The sequence below is a fragment of the Rhea pennata genome, chromosome 11, assembly GCF_028389875.1.
Source record: "Rhea pennata isolate bPtePen1 chromosome 11, bPtePen1.pri, whole genome shotgun sequence".
Taxonomy (NCBI): domain Eukaryota; kingdom Metazoa; phylum Chordata; class Aves; order Rheiformes; family Rheidae; genus Rhea; species Rhea pennata.
The window spans coordinates 23,179,199-23,201,049 of record NC_084673.1 but is presented as its reverse complement, the minus strand read 5'-3'; the positions used below and the strand labels follow the sequence as shown (position 1 = coordinate 23,201,049).

The following is a 21,851-nucleotide window of genomic DNA, read 5'->3' as shown; positions in this document are numbered from 1 at the left end:
CTGGTGGGGTGGTATGTCCCCTGCCCACTCCCCCTCCATCACTGCCACCAGGGAACTGCAGAAAAGAACTGCGCAACCCAGACTCCTGCGCACCTCAGGCCCATTACAAACACATCTGCTCTTTTAGGAAGCCAAATTACTTCAGCTGCTCTACACACCAGAAGAGGGTCTGTTCACAGCCATCTTAAACCACCAAGTTTGGCAGTGTAACACTGACTGTACTGTAACCAGCTGGTTCAGATCATGACAAAGTGTTTTCAGTTGACACACTTGCAAAATGAATGTTCTGCCTCTAATCTAATAGGAATTAATTCAGGGAAGTCACATGAGCAATGTAGGTGACCTCAGCAGCTCCTTTCTGGCCCAAGCAGGGCAAGTATGCAAAGGCAGGGCTGCATTGCCTGTCCTTGTAGTGGAGATGAACAGATGCTGCCAGTTTCCAGACCTCTCCAAGACTTGTCTTTCACCAGCATCCAATTCACTCCCCCTCCCCCTGGGCCCCCAAGAAAACAGGAAGTGGCTGACAGAGAAGTAGCCTTTTGTTACCCACACAGAGGTCAGAAGAAGGGCTGAAAGACTCAACAGTTGATGGGGAGGATGGAAAAAAGCTTCTGCAATTTCTCAAGCAAACCCAGAATGGCAGACAAAATGTCACAGCCTTAGTAGGACTGCCACTGGAAGACCAGTGCTGCTCAAGGTTTCCTCTCAATGTGAAGAGATGGCTGTCAGCCTGGAAGAATGGGAAAGAGCTCCTCAATTCAAAGATCTTTAAACTACTTGGCTAGATAGGGTGACTTGAGCACTGGCATAAGTTGTCCAGAGAGGCTGTAGGCTTTCCATCCTTGGAGATATTCAAAATCCACCTGGACACGGTCCTGGGCAGCCTGCTTCAGGTGACCCTGCTTGAGCAGAAGATCCCTTCCAACTTCAACTATTCTGTGATTCTATGATTGTGAAATACTCCTCCGACCTCCAAAATGCTGCATCCAATCCCCACCATGTAACTCGCTATACCCACTGTCCCCTTAACACAGACACATGGCCTCGGCTGCTCTGCTTTTCCCCCTCTCTGCAAGCAGACAAGGGCAGAGGGCCCTGCCGCTCTCAAAGTGCCAGAGAGTTCTCTCTATGCCAGCTGACCTCCTGGTTCCCATAAGCCTCCTGCTACCCTGCTGCAGACTGTCTGTGCTTCGTACATGTCCTGGTGAGATCCAGGATACACTAAAGCACATGTGACAGTTGCAGTGGGGAACAATATCGGCCTTCTCTATAAGCTAAAGACATCAGTCATCCTTACTTCCACAACTGGAACGCAGACCGGAGCTGCTGGTTGTGCCTGAACCCACCATATGCATATAGCCTACCAGCACAGGTACGCAAAAAAAGCATGATCCAATGAGTTAAACTGGACGTTTTCACATGGCTTAGACTTGGGAGATGTTCAAAAGAAAGCCTTGATCTGAATTCTCAGCCTAAGTTTCAAAACTTTATCCCAATCCTTGAAAAGCTCAGAATGTGAACTTTCTGCAACACCTATGTTTGTGGGACTATATATATTTTAAACTTTCAGAGCCTGGAAGTGCATTTAGGATCTAAGCTCTACTCCAAGTTGAAAACCAGATCAAGCTAGGGAAGTCCAGACAGTGGGCTACGTCTCTTGCATTCGCTCCCTGTCCCTTGATGCATTCAGCCTTTACAGGATAGGAAGCTGAAGAACTTAAAGTGTCCAAACAGACCCTAAATCCAGTTGTCAGGCCACATTCCTATCCTCACAGCCTCCAAATAACATAGTCATTCTGGGATCTGTACTGCTCAGTGCCTAAACCCAATGGGCAGATCCAGATTTGATCCCATATAATTACAGCATTTACATTCCCATCCCATAGGCACCAATGGTCTCAGTCCACAGCTATTGCTGGTCATGGTCTAAGGTAGATTACTGGAAAAATTAGCATGCTCAGCATTTAAAATAGGCCAAGCATTCATTTGGATGCCACGATATAAGCGAAGAAGCTATGCTGAATCTTTCCCTGAATATTCTTCATAGAAGCAGCAAGGATAGCTCTGGCCTGTTCCCAACATTACTCCCTCAAAAACTGATATACTTTGTTTTTAGTCTCTGAATGGTCTCCAGCTTCCTCTTTTTGCTATTTTATGCATATCCCAGGGAACACACCCAGCACATTGCTGCCGGCTGCCTACCAACCAACTCACAGGGCTCAGGTTTTGCTCTTGCCACCAGCACTCAGAGGTTTCCAGTGCTTTAAGATAACTGGGAACAGGAAATACAGAACAGGCCTGGCCAGTGAAAGGCTAGCGGGGAAAGCAAGCTGGAGGGGCACAAGAGAAAGGTAGCTTTTCACAACGCTGTTGGCTAGTACTGCCTCTGAGACATACAAGACCTATTTTGGAGGCCACAAGGTTTAAGCCTTCTGCACCCTACACCCCAGAGCGAGCAGTCTCTCCCCAGAAGGCTTCATTTATATATCTGTACCATGTGAAAGAGCCCCAGTAGACAGATGACACCGGCACACAGTAATCACATTTTTCCCTGCATTTCATATGCTTTACTTGCACTTGAGTCTCTGACCCCACTTTCCCTGCCACTGATTGCACCAGACGCTCCGCTGGGAAGAGGTTACTTGTCTCTCAGCTGACATCCTCCCTAACATTGACATGTGTGGAAGGACAAGTCAGTAGGCACCTCTGACCTGTCACAGATAGTAACAGGCAGTTAGTGGTACTGTGAAAGGGGTACTGCAGCTTACCTTATTCTAGCCTAATTTCTGCAGGTGGGAAATACATGCTTCAAAAAAAAAAAAAAAAGAAAAAAAGAAAAAAAAGAAAGCCTGGGATTTCCAGTCTGTGACTCATCTACAGGTTTCACAAGAGGCACTAAAAGAAAGTCAGTCAGCCATCTTGCCATCTTTCAAGAGCCTGAAATTGGATCTACAGAGATCCACATTGCCACTAGGACACTCTAGGTGCCTATATACTGACCGAGGTGGAAAGCCCTTGCTTACCTCCTGAAAGAATTTAAAAGAAAGTAATACTTTTCCCCTTCATCAAAAGCGTGCTGAACAGGACATCAGACATCAGTGTGCACATCAGATCAGATAAGGAGGAACTGGCCCTACTAGTCCCACATTGTGCCTCTGAGAGCAACCAGCCTCACTGTGGGCAACAGGACAAGATACCCATTCCATGGTCTTACCACCAGGCAGTCAGTAGGTATCCCAACGAAAGGCAGATCATCTTCAGGAAAAGAGTCCAAAGGAACCAAGACAATTGGCCTCTGCCTGCTGGACATGACAACTTCCAGATAAGCAGATTTTTGTCACACAGATCAGTCTGCCCTAGCTAATGTAGAATCTCCACTACATCCACACCTATGCACACTGTTAACACAGTGGGCATGCATCATTTACAACAACACAAGCAAAAACCACTTAGATTTTTTTTTTTCAAACACTATGGACAGTATTAGAAGAGAAAGAGATGATTAAATATCTCTTTCTCGTTTAATTAAGTGTGACTTTGCAATATAAAGTGCTACAGCAATTTAAAATATCTTAGATTTCTGCTTGTCTTTTGAATACATATGTCTTTCAATGTCTATGGATTATTTCTTCATTTAGTTTTCTGCACTTATAATGCTTCTCACATGCTGCACCTTTCTTTTTTTTTGACTTCAAAAGATTAATATTTAGATTCCAGGTAAATGTACTTACATATTATGAGAATTGATTTGATATATTAATTTGGGAATTTTTGGAAGGTGATCAAACGAGCAAACTATTTTGGATGCTCTTACGATTAGCCAGACCTTCATAACTTTTCTTTTGATGGAGCAGCTATGTGAGCAGCTAGGTTCCCAAAGGGCTATGAGTGGAAACATGCCTTGGATGCCTCTCTGCACAAGTTACGACTATTGCATACTGCAGCAGTTCAGCATCCAGTACTGGTGCTGTCAATCTTACTAAAAAAGAGAAAGTCACACTTTGCCCCTCTTCCACACAGCAGCTATTATTAACAACATATTTTAATTGGAGTCCAAGTCATTCAATTTCCAGAAACAATAGGCAATTATCCATGTACCATACCACCCACAAGCAGGATAGGAGTTTATCTACTCCAACAAAAGCAATCAAACACTGCGTAAGCAAGCAGTGTAATTTATGGAGAGGCAAGTTCAAAGTGCATATGCTCAAAGACTCCAAGAGCAAACTTCCTCTTTATTTATTTATATCATTGTGCTGCAGTGGGTAAGTCTTCAAAGAGACAAGGGAAGCAGTTGTCCCCAAGACACAGGGAAATGCGATGGTTTTGCATGTTTGCCTGGCTTTTTGTTCTGGGAATGCCTGAGGCGGCAGCACCTCCACAAAGAGGAAAGGCCTGACAAGCTGCGCATCTTCTCTCACCAGCAGGGGACACTGAGGAGAAGAATATGAGAAAATGCTCTGCATAGGGTGTAATCTACCTACAGAAATCCAGTCAGAGGAGGTCACCAGCTCCAATTCCAATCCAGCTTTGGAAAGCAGGGGCAATTTGAGCCTGTGATCATCCTCTGACATCAGCTGGATGAGATATCCATGATCATGTATATATGACTATCTCCTGGCCAGAATACAACTCTCCCTGTTTGCCCATGAGATCTCAGAATTTCTTTTTAGATGCTTTGTTGATATGCAGCTTGAAACCTGTGGTAGGTTTTGATGTCCTTCAAATGGAATGTATGCAACAGGCTAGTCCTGACTGGGCTCCTAATTCCCTGTTTGGCCCCTAAAGCTGCCCTGCCTTTTGGAAACACAATCCCCAGCAGGAAGAGGGCTGTCATACCACCAGCAGTGGCAATCAACAAGATAGGAGGCATGACCACAAGTGTGACTGCCCTACCAGGCTATAAACTCTGATGGTGTTAACTCTTAGGTGTTAGAGCTAAGAGATGGATGTGCTACCATGTCCTGCAGCCCTGAACTTAGGTTAGTCTCCCCTAGAAAAGAACAAGCCTAGCAGTTCAGCTTCAGCATAAAAAACAGCTTGCAAGGTATGTCACCCATCCTTGTGATGGAGGGGTCTGCTAGGAGACAGTTCTATTACCAACAGAAATAGCTTCAGCCTTTCATTCTTCTGGGGTAGACAAAAGCTGGTTTGAAAACACTTGCAGCTCAGCCCCGAGCAAGTGTCTCATGGATGTTTAGGGGTTCAGAGCATTTATTTGAAGAAAAAGCGTCCAGCTAAGAGTACAAAATTGTTCAGTCAAGAGTCCAGCTGAAGAGTACATTTCCCTTTTCAAACCCTCCTTAAACATGCAAGGCTGGCCCATGGCAAAGAGACCCTCCTACCCACGACAAAGGCCTCTGTATATTCAGTTTGCCCAAGGATTTGGACAAGACCTTGGAGATGTCTGAAGATAACCTGTGTTCACTGTAATCAAAAACTGTAACAGGGAAAACGGCAATTCTTAATCTACGGGAAAAAATTTAATTAAAAACAGTAAATAAATAAATAATTCTGTGCAGTCTCTGTTCTCTAAAAATCCCTTGAAAACAAACTGTATCAGAGCAAGAAGGCTTACGTTTCACAGATCTGGTAATATTTCTCATCCTGAATGCCATCTTGAATAGGCACATTCACGCTGTAATAGCGACCTTTCCCCAGGCCAACATCTGTCACGTCACCAGTGCCTGAACAACACAAACGTCCAACAGTTAGTTTAGACGGAAAGAGGATCAGCAACAAGAGAAAGAGGTTTGGGGTGTCTCACATGAAAACAGATAACCAGGGCCTGGCATGCCTGTGGAGAAGTCTGCTTACCATCTCCAATAAAGAATGGTTTTGATGCACCTGGTTCTAGCTGTCTGCCCTATCCTGTAACTAAGCTTTCAAGTCCTGCAGGCTCTCACTTTCAAGGGAGTTCCTGATTAATGGCAGAAACTACATCGGCCACAAAAAGTTTGCCATAGAAAATGGATCTGGCACCTGTGGGGAGGTAGAAGGCACCCCAGAAGGGACTCTTGGACTTCTGGGTATGAACCATCAAGCTGGGAGAGTTCAGAGACCATCATCTTTTTAAGAGCAAAAGATGGCAGTATGGTTAAGGGATAGACCAGGACTCAACGTTCAGGCCCTATCTCTGCCTGATCACCTTGGACAAGTCACTTACTCTTAGCTCTGCTTGGTAAAAGGGGGAACACACCTTTTTCTCTCACTTTGTCAGTGTAGCCTCTTGCTGCACCCCAGGGCAGACATACTCTCCCAGTTCACTGGGAAAACCGACGTAAAACCAGTGCCAGTCTCTCACTTCAGCTACTTGACACTACATATTTTCAATAGAAGGTGGCAACCCAGCAGCAGCTCTGCCAGAGATTAGCCCAAACATGCAGTTTCTTCCTGTCTTTCTTTCTCCTGGGTCAACAGGAGAGGCACTTAGTCAGGGAGGCAGTGAGAAATCTTTGCTGAACTGAGAGGATGAAAGTTGCCTTTGCTGGGGCCTTGTCAGTAATGTGTAAACTGAGTTAACACAAACCTTACAAGTTCAACTTGCCTGGAAAAAATCCTGGTGAAAACTTGTGCAGAGAAACAGTCATGACTTTCGAGGTGAAACTAAAGGCATCTTCAACACCTATCAAAAGATGAAAGAGAAAAATCTTTCACGGATCTTTCACATAAGTGGCAGAGTCCAAACACGCAAATGAGCTGCTCAACAAACAAGGGCCAGCAAGTGGAGCAGGAACGGAACTAATGAAACAGAAAAACAGATGTGGCTCAGTAAATCTATCCTTAATAAACAGAAACCTGCATCCAGATGCAGCAAAGGTCACAAATGAAATGAATTTGGCTGGTCTCACGCTAATCATTACTGAATGGATAGCAATACCTCAGGCCAGTGCCCATGTTAGCAGCACTGGGCCGCACTGCTTGGCCTGAAAGGCTGGGGGAGGGAGCCGAGGACGGATGCCTTGGTCAGGCCTTGGCTCTGATTAGAACCAGAGCTACTGGGCTCTTTTGCTCGTTCTCAGCACTGCTGCAATTCAACACGCTCCCCCCAGAAAAGACATATTAAAATAGTGGTGTAAGGAGAGGAAAAGAAATTATAGAAGAACTTAACAGAAACCAAATGTGGGGGGGAAATGGAGCAAAATGAAACACACCATAAAAGTTAGGAAAGCAGGAAATGTTAAATGGTGTTGAAATAATGTCCCTGAAGCAAAGAGCAGCTTCAGCAAGGCCCGCTCTGGCTTTAGTTTTATAGCATCAAGCCTTCTTTTAAAAGCAGCATTTATTACTGACTGCTTCCCTCTTGCAATCCTGCACTGGTGACATTAAACAATTAAACATCATCACTGGCTGTTCTTCTGGGATGGGAGACAAGGGGTTGGGGAGGTCCTCTTGCTGTAAAGTCTCTGATAGAGGGGATTAGGACACATCACTAATGCAGTTTGTCACTTTAGCACAAGACTGCTACCCAGAAGAACCTCATGAGAGGGCAGTGTACTTTAGCAACAGCAAGTCGATGAGTGGCATGATGCAAATCTATAAACCAGGAGAAGGCAAAAATATTTTGAGCGAATATGATTGTACTGAAAGTAGATAAAGCCAGTGCTGCTGCAGCAGATAAACGCTACTGCACCAACAGGCCTTTATCCCTGCAGCTCCTCCCTCATCTTCTGTGCTGCTGTGCTGTTTGCAGCCTGCACTAGACCTTACCATCCCCATGATGCAAATCCAAGTCGATATAAAGGATGCGGTCAAACTTCTGGCGCAGCCGCAGGATTCCCAAGACAGCATCGTTCAGGTAGCAGAAGCCAGAAGCTTCGTCTCTGTGAAAAAATGTCCATGAGACTGAACATCACCATCACAACCACTGCTGATCTCACCCTTCCCACCCACACTTTGCAAGACTCCTCCTTGCAGGGATAGAGAGAAGGATGCACAACCCAGCCAAGGACCAGCAGCCATCAAGAGATGAGCAAAGAGCAGCAAAAATCAGGGCTGGGAAGCATAGAAAACATGACTGCTTGTGCTGATCACTTCTAAGGCCTGGGCTCACCATCAGTTGGCTAAAGCATCAGCCCACTGTGCTGAGAAGAGGCTCGGCAAGGTATCTCTACCCATTTCCCTGTTGCACAGATGAAACTCCAGCTTTATGCAGCTGAAGTATTTTAAAGCAATTCAGAGCCACTGGAAAAGAAGCTGCATCTGCTGCCTACTGTACTTTTCTCGCCTCTCTGTCTCAGTCCCAGTGTGGCAAGAGGACAGACCCCTGTAGATTCCCAGTTGATCATTTTTCTTTGAGACCTGGACAAGCAATTGCAGGATCCTCATCCAGCCCACTAGCCACCCCGTCACTGCTCTGTCTGGGTCACAGCAACTGGGAAGCTCTTGTGAGTGAGAAGCAGGTTCTAGGCAGTGGGAGGAAACAGTGATACTCTGTTCCTCCCTTCCAGAGTGTGTGAATTTTAAGCCTCTCCCAAAACAACATTCTCCTTCCTTCCCAGGAAAATAAAAACACACGACAGCCCCCTGTGAAGCCCTTCACAATATCCATTTTGGGCTCAGCCAGAGGAGAGCCCTCAGCAGCTAAACAGAGGACTAAATGTTATACAGAAACTGTTATCCTTGATTTGCATTGCAGAGGAGCTGTCATATTCCTGGCACCAAAGGAACAAGAAAATTTATTGATCCCTCCTCTGGACTCACTTCTAAGTTAAGTTCCTGGTCATCACATGCCATCAGACCATAAACTTGGTTCAGGCACACAGGGAAAAGACACCCACTCATCACAGCTTTGCAAGCTGTTGCCTCGAAGCCAAGCTCCACACGCATTCTTAGGCCAACCTCAGACAGATGATTTAAGCCTTTTAGTTTGTAACAAGAGGGCCCAAGCTTCTCTCCCCCAGGCTCAAACTGCTCCACAGCCCAAGAAATGCCTCTTAGAAATGGTTCTTGACTTTCAGCTACAGTACTCTGCACAATTCCCTGATGCTCCCATGCCCAGGAAACAGTTGGAGAAAGTGAGGAGCAAGCCCAGGGCAGCACAACCGCACTTTCTGACACTTGCTGCAAATCTCTTTGAGCATGGATTATTTTCAGGAACGCTCTGGCTCTGTTCATCCACAGTGATGCTGAAAATGGTGATGTTAACAAGTATCCTAAAAATCTTCTTTAAGTGTAATTACACTCTATATTCCTCCCTATCCCTCAAGGAAGCAAGGTCACATCCTGGTCCCCTGCAGGGAACAATGTCCTAAGTACAGACAGTGAGCAGACAGGCCGTTCCCAACGGCTTCATCTGCCCCTGGCCTGCCTCAGGTTCATGTTAGCTGCTCAAGTTCATGTTCATCCTGTCCTGGAGCCCAGTTCATCCTTTGATATAGATCAAGGCAAGTCCACTGCAGGTGGGAGCACTGGCAAAGCCCCAGCTGCTAGACTCCGAGTCCTGGGAGGGTCTCTCCCAGCTGGCTGACACATTGGTTAAAATGCTAATGGCTGGCAAAACTCTAGGCCTGCTCTCAAGAGACTGAGGGATCTAACTCCCATTGATACCTCTGTAAACTGAATCTCTCATCTAAGCCACCACTTGCTGCAACCAGGACTAAGAGCAGAAGCTTCTAGGAGACAAAGTTAGTGCAGACCAAGCCAAAGAGATGTAGCTTTGCAAAAAGTAGGGAGAACATCCAGAAAACAATCCAGGAAACATCTGGTTTTGGCATGCAAAACACAGCAGGGAGGCACTGCACATATCCTTTTGGAGTGAGGTTTCCAGAGGTTTTTGCTTGGGGAAAGGAAAGCTGAGAAGTTCCTGCCCACGCCTAAGCAAAGCACTGTGGGGCCCTGTGGCACTCTCTCCACACTGTTACATGTGACCTCTTTTAGACTCAAGGCCAAACAAACTGGGACACCTGCCTGGACAGAGGCTGCCCAGTTTTAGAGCTGCAGCTTTGGGCTAGCACTTGCAATTTCTGCTCCTCGGTTCATGACAGGGACAAGCTTCGAGCATCACTGCCAGCAGGGAGGGCAGTGCCAGACCAATAATAGGCATCAACTCATCATCTTGGCCTCTGCCATGCTAATAAAGTGGGAATTTCCAAAACCCAAGGTGGTAAAAAGGGAGAAGAGGCTCGATGGAGAAGAGGCCAGTGTTGGCCTCCCCCCCCCCCCAACACTGTGAGCTTTGGCAGGATAGGGACCTGGGGAACCAGGACAGAAGAGCTGGGTGCAACTGATCAGAAAAAGGACTTTTCAGCACTAAAGCTCTATTTTAAGCCAGCCTCCATTTCCATCATTTAGGTCATTTCCATCTTTATGACCTTGGGAAGTAATAAAGCCTGCTCTCCCTGCCACCAACAGCACCTCTTTGTTGAGGAAAGGACATGTATTTTGCATGAATGTACCAACTCTGAGTCTTGAATAAGTCCACATGCATAACTGCTCACCTTCAAGCTGCAGAAAGAGAAGCGATTTATAAAAAGGCACTGAGTGATGAAAGACATTTACTCTTTCTCAAAGCAGCAGAGCAGCTCACTGCCTTTAGCAGCCGTGCACCCGATTGCACTCAGCTAACTGCATGCCTCCTGATAACGTGCACCTGCTAGATAAACCGTCTCTCTTTTCACCTCTCCCACAGAAAGATTATAGCCTGGTCAATAAGCTGCTTGTTGCTGGGTCTCAAATTGCCAGGGCCAAACGCAAGACAAAGACGCATTTTCAGTTTGGCAGACTTCTGCGAGTTTCCTAGACTGCTGATGATCTTTGAGGGAAACGAGGAGGTACCAAACCTGGCAACTTGAGGAATGAATGTAATACCATTGCTGAAAGAAAAAGAGGAAAGAACCTCTCTCTGAACAGCCATCCAGCCAACTTGAATTCAAACACTAGGAAGAGGGGAATTACTGTGAGACTAGTGGCTACTGGAGCCAGAAGCATTAAGTAATGCTAAGACTTAACCTTTAGAAAATTCAGACAAACATGATATTTTTATTAAAAAGGGGGGATGGAGGGACCTTTGCATTGGGAACAATTAGATTTTAACCAGTCTGTAAGATACAGTATCTCAGTAGTTTAAGAATTCGCACAGATTTAGACAGAGATGCCACCTGAGAACCAACAAAAATTTGAAACCAAGGGGCAATAACTGTACTTCTTAATGGGCAGGAAGGAAGCGGGGGAAAGATGCAAAGAGACTGCTGACAAGGATCTGCTACTCTTAGCTTTATTAATTGGCCAGGCAGGGAAGTAACAGAAAATTGATGGAAGTTAAAAATAAGCCTGAACTGAAACACACTGCAAACATGAAACTTGCAAAACATAGAAAAGGAAACAAGGGCAGGAAAGTTGAATTCTGCCTGAAATAAAAAATAAAAAAATGTATTTTTAAAAAGGTGGGAAATATTCCTACAGAGTTGATGGCAAGAGAAAAGTGCAAAGTAGTGATGTTGAGTGCCACTGAGACGAGAAAACTGATACAACATTTGAGATATAAATGGCAAAGGGATGGAGAACAGGACATCACATCTCAGTGCCAGATGCCTACAGTCCTTCTGAATGCAACAACTTGTAGAACTTTTCATCTGATGTGGTCCAAAAAATTGTTGGACAGATTGGAAAGGAGTTCAGAGACTACCAGTCACAACATTCAGGGATGGCTGGTTTACAAAAGCAAACTAAACGACTTGGCTAATGCACAACAACAAAAGGAGGAGAAGGGGAATCAAAGGTGGTAACTCCAAGAAGGCAGGGAAAGGAGGAGCCGCTCCTTAGACTGGGGTCACTATTGGTGAAATTAAGAAAGCGGTACGTAACGTAGACATCAGCATCACACTGCTGTTGCAGAGCAGAACTAACTGTGGAAAGGCTTAAAACCTCAGCTGTGGCAAGGTAAGTACCAGGTTGGCCAAGGTACTTAATCATATCCTGCAATAAGCCATCTCTCTGAGTTGGGAATGGGTCAGATTCACACCAGCTTAGATGTTTTCACAAGACTTAACCTGTCAACAACAGGGATGTGCTTTAATATCACTGAATCAGGCTGTACAGCCTCATGTTAAACTTCATATTCAAACACTGTTTTTACATGTTCTTCGTTGCAGCATGGAGATCGAGAACTGGAGCTCATAGCTGCTCAGGGAGTAAAGGGAGCCTGAGCTGTTTTGGAAGCAAGGATTACAGAGCCCACAGCTGAGAAGACACCTCCTGACAGCTAAGCCCTGATGCATAAACTAAAAATGACTTCAAATCTTGGGCCTAACTCATCCAGAACAGCATTTCTTCAGCAGCTGGACTCCAATATCTTCCAAACAAAGTCAAACAACTCAGGATAGGAAAAGAGACTGTTGAGAAGGTGCTTCTTCTTTAACACCTCCCCCCCCAACACTGTGAGCTTTGGCAGGATAGGGACCTGGGGAACCAGGAAAGAGCTGGGTGCAACTGATCAGAAAAAGGACTTTTCAGCACTAAAGCTCTATTTTAAGCCAGCCTCCATTTTCTTTCCATTATTTGATTGCACTGGGCCACTGCACTTCCTTCTCCATATATTCTGCCCAGGATATCAGCAGAACAGTGCCAGGCTCCCCAAGGATAGCACCAGAAGCAGCTTCCTCTGTTATTCTTTACCCTGGTTCTTACTGGAAATGTTTGCATCTGCTGTTCTTTTGGGTGCACAGGGGTAGAAGAATATATAAAAAGATTAACCTGCAACTATAGCCCCATAATACCCAAGATCCTGGAAGACAGGTTTTATGAAAATTCAGCAGAGATCCAACCCCCCTTCCAAATGCTCTAGATTTCTTGGAGTGTGTCAAGCCACAAAAACTCTAAGTGATACTCGTGGAAATTAAGACTGCAGACCACTGACAGCCAGCGAAATTTCTTAAGAACTCATCACCTTAGCTCCTTGGAAACAGGCATCCAATTGCCCAGCCCCTGCCTTGGGACTTTCCCATTCTCATTCAAATGCTATAATACATACCAGAAGAGTTGGAAACTTCAACCTATAAACTTTCTAGAGCCCTGTACATATCTAAACGGCCACCTGAGCTACTAACAGACAACATAAGGACGGGCTGAGACAAGGAAACTTCACGCTGAGTTTGAGACAGTGACTCTTTGCTCTTCTTCAGGATCTTCCACTGCAGAATCTGAGCGCTCTTTCCTAAGGGACAAATTAAACCTCACAGCCTCAGGAGCAGATGTGGAATGGTAAAGGGGAGATAGAAGCATGCTATAATCACAAAGCACCTCAGAGGCGGCTCAAAAGCTTTAACGAAACACTTACACTAGTAGCAAGACATTATGAAAATGGCTAAAGAAATCTCCTCTGAATACAGTCCTACTTGGGAACACAACTTTAAAAAGGAGTAAGACACCCAAGGAGTGTTTCTCAGTGAATTTTGGAGAATGTGCTTGTAGTAAATAGCTAATTTTAGGCTTGATCCTGTAAATTAGCCCTGGGACCTAAGACTCAAGAATCTTTTCCTAAACACCACCACACTGACAAGTCACTCCACGTGTATAGATGGTTTTGCACAGAACTTAATCCGGGTACTGATGCACAAAAATGGCCTGGCATTACCCTGGCATAGCTCAGCAAGGCTCTACAGAACCCACCAGTAACTTCTAGAGAATGTTTTCCGCCTGCTCCCAAAGTGAGAAGCAGCTCACTTGGGCAGATCTTTTTGAGTAACGTGCCCTTTCTCAAAGCCTCTCTCTTCAAAGAGTAGGTTGATTTTTTGCTTTCCAACAAATGCCATGACTTCAGGGAGAAGAGGATAACAACAAGGAAGTTCCACCTGAATGTGAGGAGGAATGTCTTCACTGTGAGAGTGACAGAGCACTGGAATAGGCTGCCCAGAGAGCTTGTGGAGTCTCCTTCTGTGGAGATATTCAAAGCCTGCCTGGATGCAACCCTGTCTAACATGCCCTAGGTGACCCTGCTTGAGCAAGGGGGTTGGACTAGATGATCTCCAGAGGTCCCTTCCAACCTTACCGATTCTAATAGGATTCTATGAACAAGCATCAGACCAAGGTGTGAAGCTGTTTAACACTACAACTGGGAACCTGAAAATAGCCCAGCCAAATTATTTTTTTCCCTGAAAAACCTACTTCTACTTTCGGAGAAGGCAAATTGCTGTACTTGTGTCTTCTCTGCCGCTTCCTCCCTTATCACCGTTGTTCCAAACTGTTTGCCCAACACCCTGAGAGCCCAGTGCAAAAAGGGGATCTTGCAAGATCTCTTCAGTGACTTTTAAAGAGGGCTCCTATCTTTTTATAGCCACTTTATTTCTGCTATTAAAAAGGGGGAAGCGTAAGAAATTTGGAATCATTTAACTTGTGAATTTCACAGCTCCTTATCTACATCTGTGTGGAGATGCCCCCCAGCTCACTCTGCTCTTGATAAAGGCAGACAGTCCACTTCTGTTATAAGCCACACTGAAAGGGTTTGACACTTTTGATTAGATCAAAAGCTAATGAATACAGACAACAGATATGGTGGAATAGAAAGGCTTGGCTGAAGACGACACCTGCAGTAATTCAGACTGCTGTGTCTTGCCAGGTTAGGCCTATCATCTAAGAAGACAGAAAAAACTATGAGAATAGGAGAAACTATAAATGATTTCATGATACCTATCACAAAAGCTAAGCTCTCAAACCATAAAACCCAGAAATATTAGAAAAAATACAATCAAGCTTTTAACTTTGATGATGGAAAAATCTGACAAGCACAGCTAACCTCTGCTGTCTTCTCAGACTCAGCTCCACTCACAGGCCAGAACAGGGCAAGCCAGGCCTTGCTAGTGCTGAGTTGGACTACATCTCACAGGGCAATCTTCTCACATCTACAGGGTTACACACAAATCTAGTGGAGTTACTCACCAAATACTCTGCATGGCCCTGAAAATAAAGCTAAAATGGTACAACCAGAATTTATTGGAGTCTACGTGAAAAAAAAATCTAATTTCTGATGATGCACCTGATAAACAGTGTGACCTAAGGACTGTCCTTTTAGATGTCCTTCTCTGAAGCACATCAGCCATTTTTTGGCTTCCTCACTGTTTATAAAAGTCACTTCAGCAAGTGAGAAAATACCCTTATAAGGCAAACAGACTGAAAACTGACAAATGGCTTTCCTAACCTTTTCCCTGTGCAATCAGCTTGGTGTGACTTACAGTTCAGGCAGCATCAGACACAGGACAAATCATTCCTGCACAAATCTCAAGGTTTAATCCTGGGCTCCTCTGGGCAGAAACTTGCCACCACAGAGCAAGATCTCTGTGCAGCACATCATGTTCACCCACCGAAACCTACCCTGAGGCCCAACTGGCTTCTGCACACCTATGCTTCCTCCTGTGCAGTGGCGACTAGCAAAAGTGATTGACAGCTGTCCTGCAACACTGCACTGTAGGCTGAACAATGTTATGGAGAAAGAGCCATCAAGCAAAGTGCTTATATTTAAGTCCATGTTCATATTATTCACAACTGCAATGAGTAAAAGTTGCCTTCTGCTGGCAGCCTCACTGTACAACACTAGCATAACTCACAGAAGGGATGAACCACACCTGCAGCACAGGCTTATGCCAACATTTCCTACCAAAAAGGCACTGCAAGGACAGACCATTTGTTCCCAATCCTGAGAGGGGGACGGGGCGGATAACAAATACTCAGCCTCAAGCCTCCCTGCTTTCACCAGGAAGGCGCACGGTGGCACAACCGGCCCAGGAGAGCACAGAAGCACAGTACAAACCGCTTGGCTGTGGGTGAGAAGGAAGTATTAAAAGTTTCTCAGCATGAGCTAACGTGTAATGTTGGCATTACCCTGTTTTACAAACAGGCTTTTGTACACAACTTGACTAGGTAAGAAATAAAAGCATAGCAAGTTTGCATCCCTTGAGAAATCAGTAGGAAACGGAGCCTATAAATATCCGTAACTCCTAAAACTTCCCAAAGCTAGGGCTGAAGTGATGGTCCAGCCAAGAGTAAGGCAAATACCAACATCCCTCATACACCCCACTCGAGGCTATGGCCATCATGGAATGAGAACAGAGCAGTTCACGACAGGTTCTTGGCCCATCTCATCAGAGGGAATCTCACCCAGCACAACACAGAGTCCTGTCTGTGCCAAGTCAGACTTTTGAAAGGCTTTGCCAATAAATGCAAACTCTGGGGACACTGGTATGAATAAAAATAGTTCACAGCATGCTTCAAACAACTCCTGAACAAGGCATAGGGCTCTTCAACCTAGAAGAGAGATGATTCATGATGGATATCACAAAGGTCTGAAAAATCACGAACAGTACAGAGAAGGCACATAGGGGGCAATTATGTATTCTGTCTCATCATATGAGAAGTAGGAGGCATGAAATTAAGCTAGCAGCTGACAGGTCGAAAATAAATGAAGGGGAATATAACGCTAAATGCCACCACAGGACTCTGTGCCACAAGATGTCAGGGGTGTAATGATTTTGTACGGGACCTAGAGGCAATTAAATAAATCAGTGGAAGAAACGCTTAAGCAGCAGGTTCCCAGGAGAGCAACACCACAGATTGAGACCACTCGCTAGAATTTGTTCAGCATTATTATATTTATTTGTACAGCATTACTGTATTTCCACAGAGTTTCTCTGCCAGGTCAGAAAAGCTTCTGCTGCAAGAAGGGAAGCCTGCATACTCATGTAGAAGGAGCTAGGTTAAGTCTGTGACTCTCTAACTGCTGGGGTTCCTCAAGGAAACAGGGTGAAACCACATCCGCCTTCAAACACAGAGCCCACAAAGCAGCAGGCCTGCAGCCAGTGGAGGTTACTAGCACATAGCATAGAAAAGACGAGCAGTCAGTCCACTCTGGCATGGAAAATTCTGTTATTTGGGGACAGAGTAGGATACTTTCTTATCTGTACTTGCAGACAGGCCTCATGGTTTGGAAGGCAGAGACGTTCAAGTTAAAATAAAATACACACTCCATGGGCCACAGAAACAAGTGATTTTAGCACTGAAGAACCACAGTACTCATAGAGAAAATTTCTACTTCCTCTCCCACTGTTCTGGAGGACTACTATTGACAGTAGAGTTCAAGCAAACAGCCACTCTCAGAGCATGGAAGAAAACAGAGGTCAGTGCTGCACTATTTCCCTCCTCTGCTTATTAAGAAATTCTAAAAAGTCACAAAAGACAATTTGGACAATGTATTGCCACATTGCTTCAAACTTGGAAGAGAATGGCAATGACAATCGTTTGCTTTTCCACAACCCTCCTCTATGGACCACAATGTGCTTTGCAAAAATCAATTCTCACTGGGCCCCCAGGCAATAAGAAAGTATCGCTGGACGAAAGGCTCGAGAAACTTTGAACACAACTGCCTGAAACCCACGATGCAGCCCGTGATAGGATCAGGACTGGGCAGAAATCAGCCTGCTCTCAGGCCTCTGCCCTGCACACTGATCTTTACTATCTACCTGCTGTTTTCCCTAGCCCACTCTCACACTTTATTCTTTCTTCTAGCCACTACTGGATCTTCTCACCCTAAGGGTTCACAGGGAAGCTGGGAGCTAGAAGGCTATGTTCAGACACCAGATGAAAAAATACAAGGGAAGAGATTGTTTTCTTACTTCTTTGCATGATGCCACCCTCCAGGCCAGTTAATTGCTACCTTGCACTTGCCGTCCAGCAGACACTGGGCTGCAGTGATGGTGGCTCCTCCCACAGCTGCTGCATAGTCAAAGATCCCTTCTGTAGCTGGACAGTCATAACCTACAGACAAGAACCGGAGCATCAGACATGGCAGTCCATTTCCTCTGGAAGAAGCACATCCTCTTTGCTCTGAGCTATTGGTCTTCAAGCATAGCTCTAACTTTCTGTTCTGAGCACTCTGAAAAAAACATGGTGCAAGATCCTCACGGCAGGTACCACATTCGGACACACACAGCAGATCTAAGTGCCGTAAGTAGTAAAAAGAAATATGTCAAAAATCAAAACACTTTCTTGTATTCAAATCATTCACGGAAGGGTCTTGAGCTGACATCTAAAACGTGAGCCTGGCCTGCTTGTCCTCCTGGTCCCCAACACTAACCTCGCAAAAGCACTCTCAGTTCTTTGGCTAGTCCACCAGGAAAGCCCTGACACAGCGAGTGAGGTACCTTACTTCTCTAGAAACAGAGGTGTCCACAAGGAAGACAAGCCTAGATAATCCATAGAATACGATCTTCTCTCATCCTTACAGCAGCCATTTTGGAACCATTCCCCAGCTCAGCTGAAGCCCAGGGCTGCTCCTCCTCAGAGCACAGACAGCGCAGCTTCAAAAATTCAAAGGGCAGATGGAGACAAAGGCAGTACCCACAGATACTTCATTTGCTTTAACTACTACCACATTGCTCAAACTTTGCTCAAGCTTAGGCAGAAAGAATCCGCTGCTTGAGACACTGGCAAAGCCACCAGGCCATTCTGGCTCCTGGCTGTGCATACAAGCCAGCCTCAGGCTGTTTTGCATGAGTGTCCCCTGCTACAGCAGCCTTGCAGGCTCAGGCAGCCAGTCCTCAGCTATCTTCCAAGGGCAGTATGTTAGGACCTTGTGTCCTACTCAATATGCCCAAAGCAGCACCCAGGTAGCAGCACAAGGCTCTGGCTCCTGGAAGCTCCGGGCACTGCGGAGCTGCGCCAAGCAGCACTGTGAGGATGACAGTACCCTCTACTGGCCACACCGAAAACGCCAACTCGAAGGCAGGGGGCTTAGCAGCACTGTATCAGGCCTGGATCAGGCTGATCCTCCTCGGCACACAACCAAGTCCTTACAGTTTTAAGCTTATAGCTCTTGAGCAGATATTCCTGAAAAGCCAGACAAAGTCTATGTCAAACTTGTTTAAACATAGCAATCAAAATTCAACTCAGCCATGAAATGCAAACTTTTCATCTGCCTATTCAGAACTCCTGCGTTCTCTCAGTGTATTCAGCTCATGAGTGAATCCACATTCTTCTCCTAGACACCAACCCTGCAATCTCACCCACATAACCCAACAGCCAGCTTGAGTGCGCTCTCTGCCTCACATCAGCTCCAGCAAAAAAGACCTTGGACCTAATACTCAGCTGATCTCCTGCTGAAGATACATGAGGCAAAACAGAATTCAGCTGGCTGTCCAGAGAGCTGCGCTGGTTCTGCAGGCTCAGGAGGAGTGATTTTAGTCAGTAGGAAGTGATAAAGCACCTTGCTCAGGCAATTAATGCACACTGAAAGAAAACAGCAAACAGTTCTTGAAGCAAAAAGGCACTAAACTGAATCAAGAAACATTGAAGAGAAGCTTGCTCTCTCCGGCCAACACACAAAGCTTCAGGCTGGAAATGAACTGAGCACCTTCCATTCCTCCATCCCCAAAGGCTCCTTACCAAGTCCATACTCCACAGACTCCGGATGGTCATCGTCTCCCTCCTCACTGACCTTCTGCAGGTGCTGCAGGTAAGCGTCTGTGTGGAAACTTGCCATCTCCTCCATGGAAGCCACTTTTGGCTTGACTATCCTAGCCAGAGAGGGGGAAGGGAGAGAGTCAGTACAGGAAGCACCAGGGTATTGTGGGGATGCCCAATTTTAATCTCCTCAGACTAGGAATCTTTTTTTCAGTAGTTAGTATTAAAAACCAACTCCCCCTACCACAGTAGGCTCATCAGCAGATACAATATTTTGATTATACTTAGAATTACAGAATCAAAACCTTAAGGCCCTGTGCAGTGCTCTTGTAGGATGCTGATCTGCTGAGGCAAGATCCAAAGAGCGACTCTCCTATGCTCTCAACTCTGCCTGTACTCAAACTGGAAACAATTTCTGTCCTTAGGAACTTGCACACGTCTTTGCTGGGCTTGGGTGCTTTGCAATCCATCTGCTTAAACCCCGCAGCATGTTGAGGCCCTCTTCAGCCCCCAGCCTTTTGGAGCACACACACTGTACAGCTCCACTGCTACTGGAAGAATGCAAGAAGTGACCAGCTCCAGCCAGCCCCAGGGGCGGGGACCGTCTCTTCCCATTCCAAGGACAACATGTTGCTCCCCAGGTCTGTCTCTGTAACTCTGTGTGTAACCTTTTCCCAAAGAGACTCTGCCAAAACAACCAGAATCAAAAAAAAGTCCATAGGAACTGTCTGGCCATACTGAACAGCAGTCTGGGATTTTTTAGGACGTTATGACAGACTATGCAACAGAAGCTAAGCTAGGCCTTTTTTTCCCCTTCCCAATCCTAATCTCAAGAGCCTACTGGAAGACAAGAAGTTCTTACTCTTCTATCTCAAACTTCAATTTCAATGTCATCTCTCTTGAACAGCCTCAAGAGCTTGCCAAAAGTCTTCCAAATTGCAATGCAGCAAAACAACACGATCTCTCTCAATTTCAGCACTGTCCAGTGGTTTCAGAGCAACACCAACAAGGATGGTTCCTATGCCATCACTTCTGCTCAGGGCTGTGAGAGGAGCTGGGGGCAGAGTGCTGTACTGAGAAAGCACAGGTACCCCATCAGACCAGGAAAGGTAATCATATACCACATTTGCCTTGATTACTATAATCTCGTCCACTTAGCAGAACAAACAGACTCTTCTTAGATCCTAGAAATACAAAATACATATGCTTCTATAACCACGCCACCAGCGGGGACAGCATAAGACTAGTAATTACTTGGTATCTTCCAAACCTTAGCAGAGAAGATAATCTCCTCACAGAAAATGGAGCCACTTACTTCATCTGGTCGAGTAACGAGTATGCTTCAATCAATGAATGTACCATACTGGCCTAAAAAAACAAGAAGGTAAGAGCAGCTCTAACATAGAGGACAACAGAGGAACAGTTACATAGCTAAACTGGCACCAAAGTAAAGCCACAGCGATTGCACGAAGGATCCTGGGACAGGGCCTCTCTCGCTGAGTGTGTGCAACATGTAGCACAACGAGGCCTTGCTCTGGGGAGGAACTCCCCAGCGCTGCAGGAAACACCACACACCAGCACACAACCACACTCCAGCCACCCCCAATCCTAGCCCGTGTGTGCGAGCGCACTCCGCCCCCCAGGGCCGCGGGCACCTCGACCCCACAGCCCCTCTGCGCCGAGCTCTCCTTCCCTAAAGTCCTCTGCCCCCCAGCAACACCCTCGCCAGTCCCAGCTGCCAGCAGCATCGCCAGAGCACCCTCAGCCCCTGTCCCCGCTGGGGCTCAGCACCTTTCCCGCGGGCCCTGGCCACCTCGCTCCCAACCCCCGTCCCCAGGGGCCCACCGAGCGCCAGCGCCCTACCAGGCCCCTTCCCCTGGTCCCCCCCCCCGAGCCCGCAGGCCTCCCGGGCCGCAGTCCGCCCCCTGCCCAACACACACACACCCCGGGCCCCCAGGTGCGACGCTGACCCGCTTGGGCACTTTGCAGAGGGAGTCGCAGAGGGCCACGTACTCGGCGCTGTACACATACACCGGCGGGGGCGCCGCCATGAGGCCCGCGAGTGACGGGACACCGAGAGCCCCGCCCCGCGGCATGCCGGGACGGGTAGTTCCGCCCCGCGCGCAGAGCACGCCGGGACGGGTAGTTCTTTTCCCCGGGCAGGGCATGCCGGGACGGGTAGTTCTTTCCCCCGGGCAGGGCATGCCGGAACGGGTACTTCTGACATGCGCGCAGCGCCCCCAAACAGATAGTTCCGTCCCTCTCGCCCAGGGTATGCCGGGACGGGTAGTTCCACCCCCAATCCCAACGCAGGGCATGCCGGGACGGGTAGTTCCGTTCCCCCCCTCCCGGCGCAGAGCATGCCGGGGCGCGTAGGCCGCAGGCGTGGCCTGGAGTGCCCGGGGAGCTGCCGGCGCGGCCCCAACGCAGCAGCACGCTGCACGCTTGTGATGATGAACCCTTTT

The 21,851-nt window shown here is 46.7% G+C and overlaps 1 protein-coding gene across 7 annotated transcripts in view; it reads right to left on the bottom strand.

Moving 5' to 3' along the window:
• Positions 1-21,471, bottom strand: part of HDAC8 (histone deacetylase 8) — a 52,617-nt gene extending 31,146 nt beyond the window's left edge. For all 7 annotated transcript variants that reach the window (XR_009959611.1, XR_009959612.1, XR_009959613.1 and 4 more), the window contains exons 1-7: positions 21,357-21,471; positions 20,702-20,754; positions 19,369-19,499; positions 17,601-17,742; positions 7,711-7,823; positions 6,548-6,625; positions 5,579-5,687 (exon numbers count right to left, since the gene is read on the bottom strand). Coding sequence is in view for 4 of the 7 variants with exons in the window: in XM_062584958.1 (XP_062440942.1) it covers positions 5,579-5,687; positions 6,548-6,625; positions 7,711-7,823; positions 17,601-17,742; positions 19,369-19,499; positions 20,702-20,754; positions 21,357-21,437 (707 nt within the window). In the remaining 3 variants the exon portion in view is untranslated. The remainder of the gene's footprint in view (positions 1-5,578; positions 5,688-6,547; positions 6,626-7,710; positions 7,824-17,600; positions 17,743-19,368; positions 19,500-20,701; positions 20,755-21,356) is intronic.
• Positions 21,472-21,851: the final 380 nt, after the last annotated feature.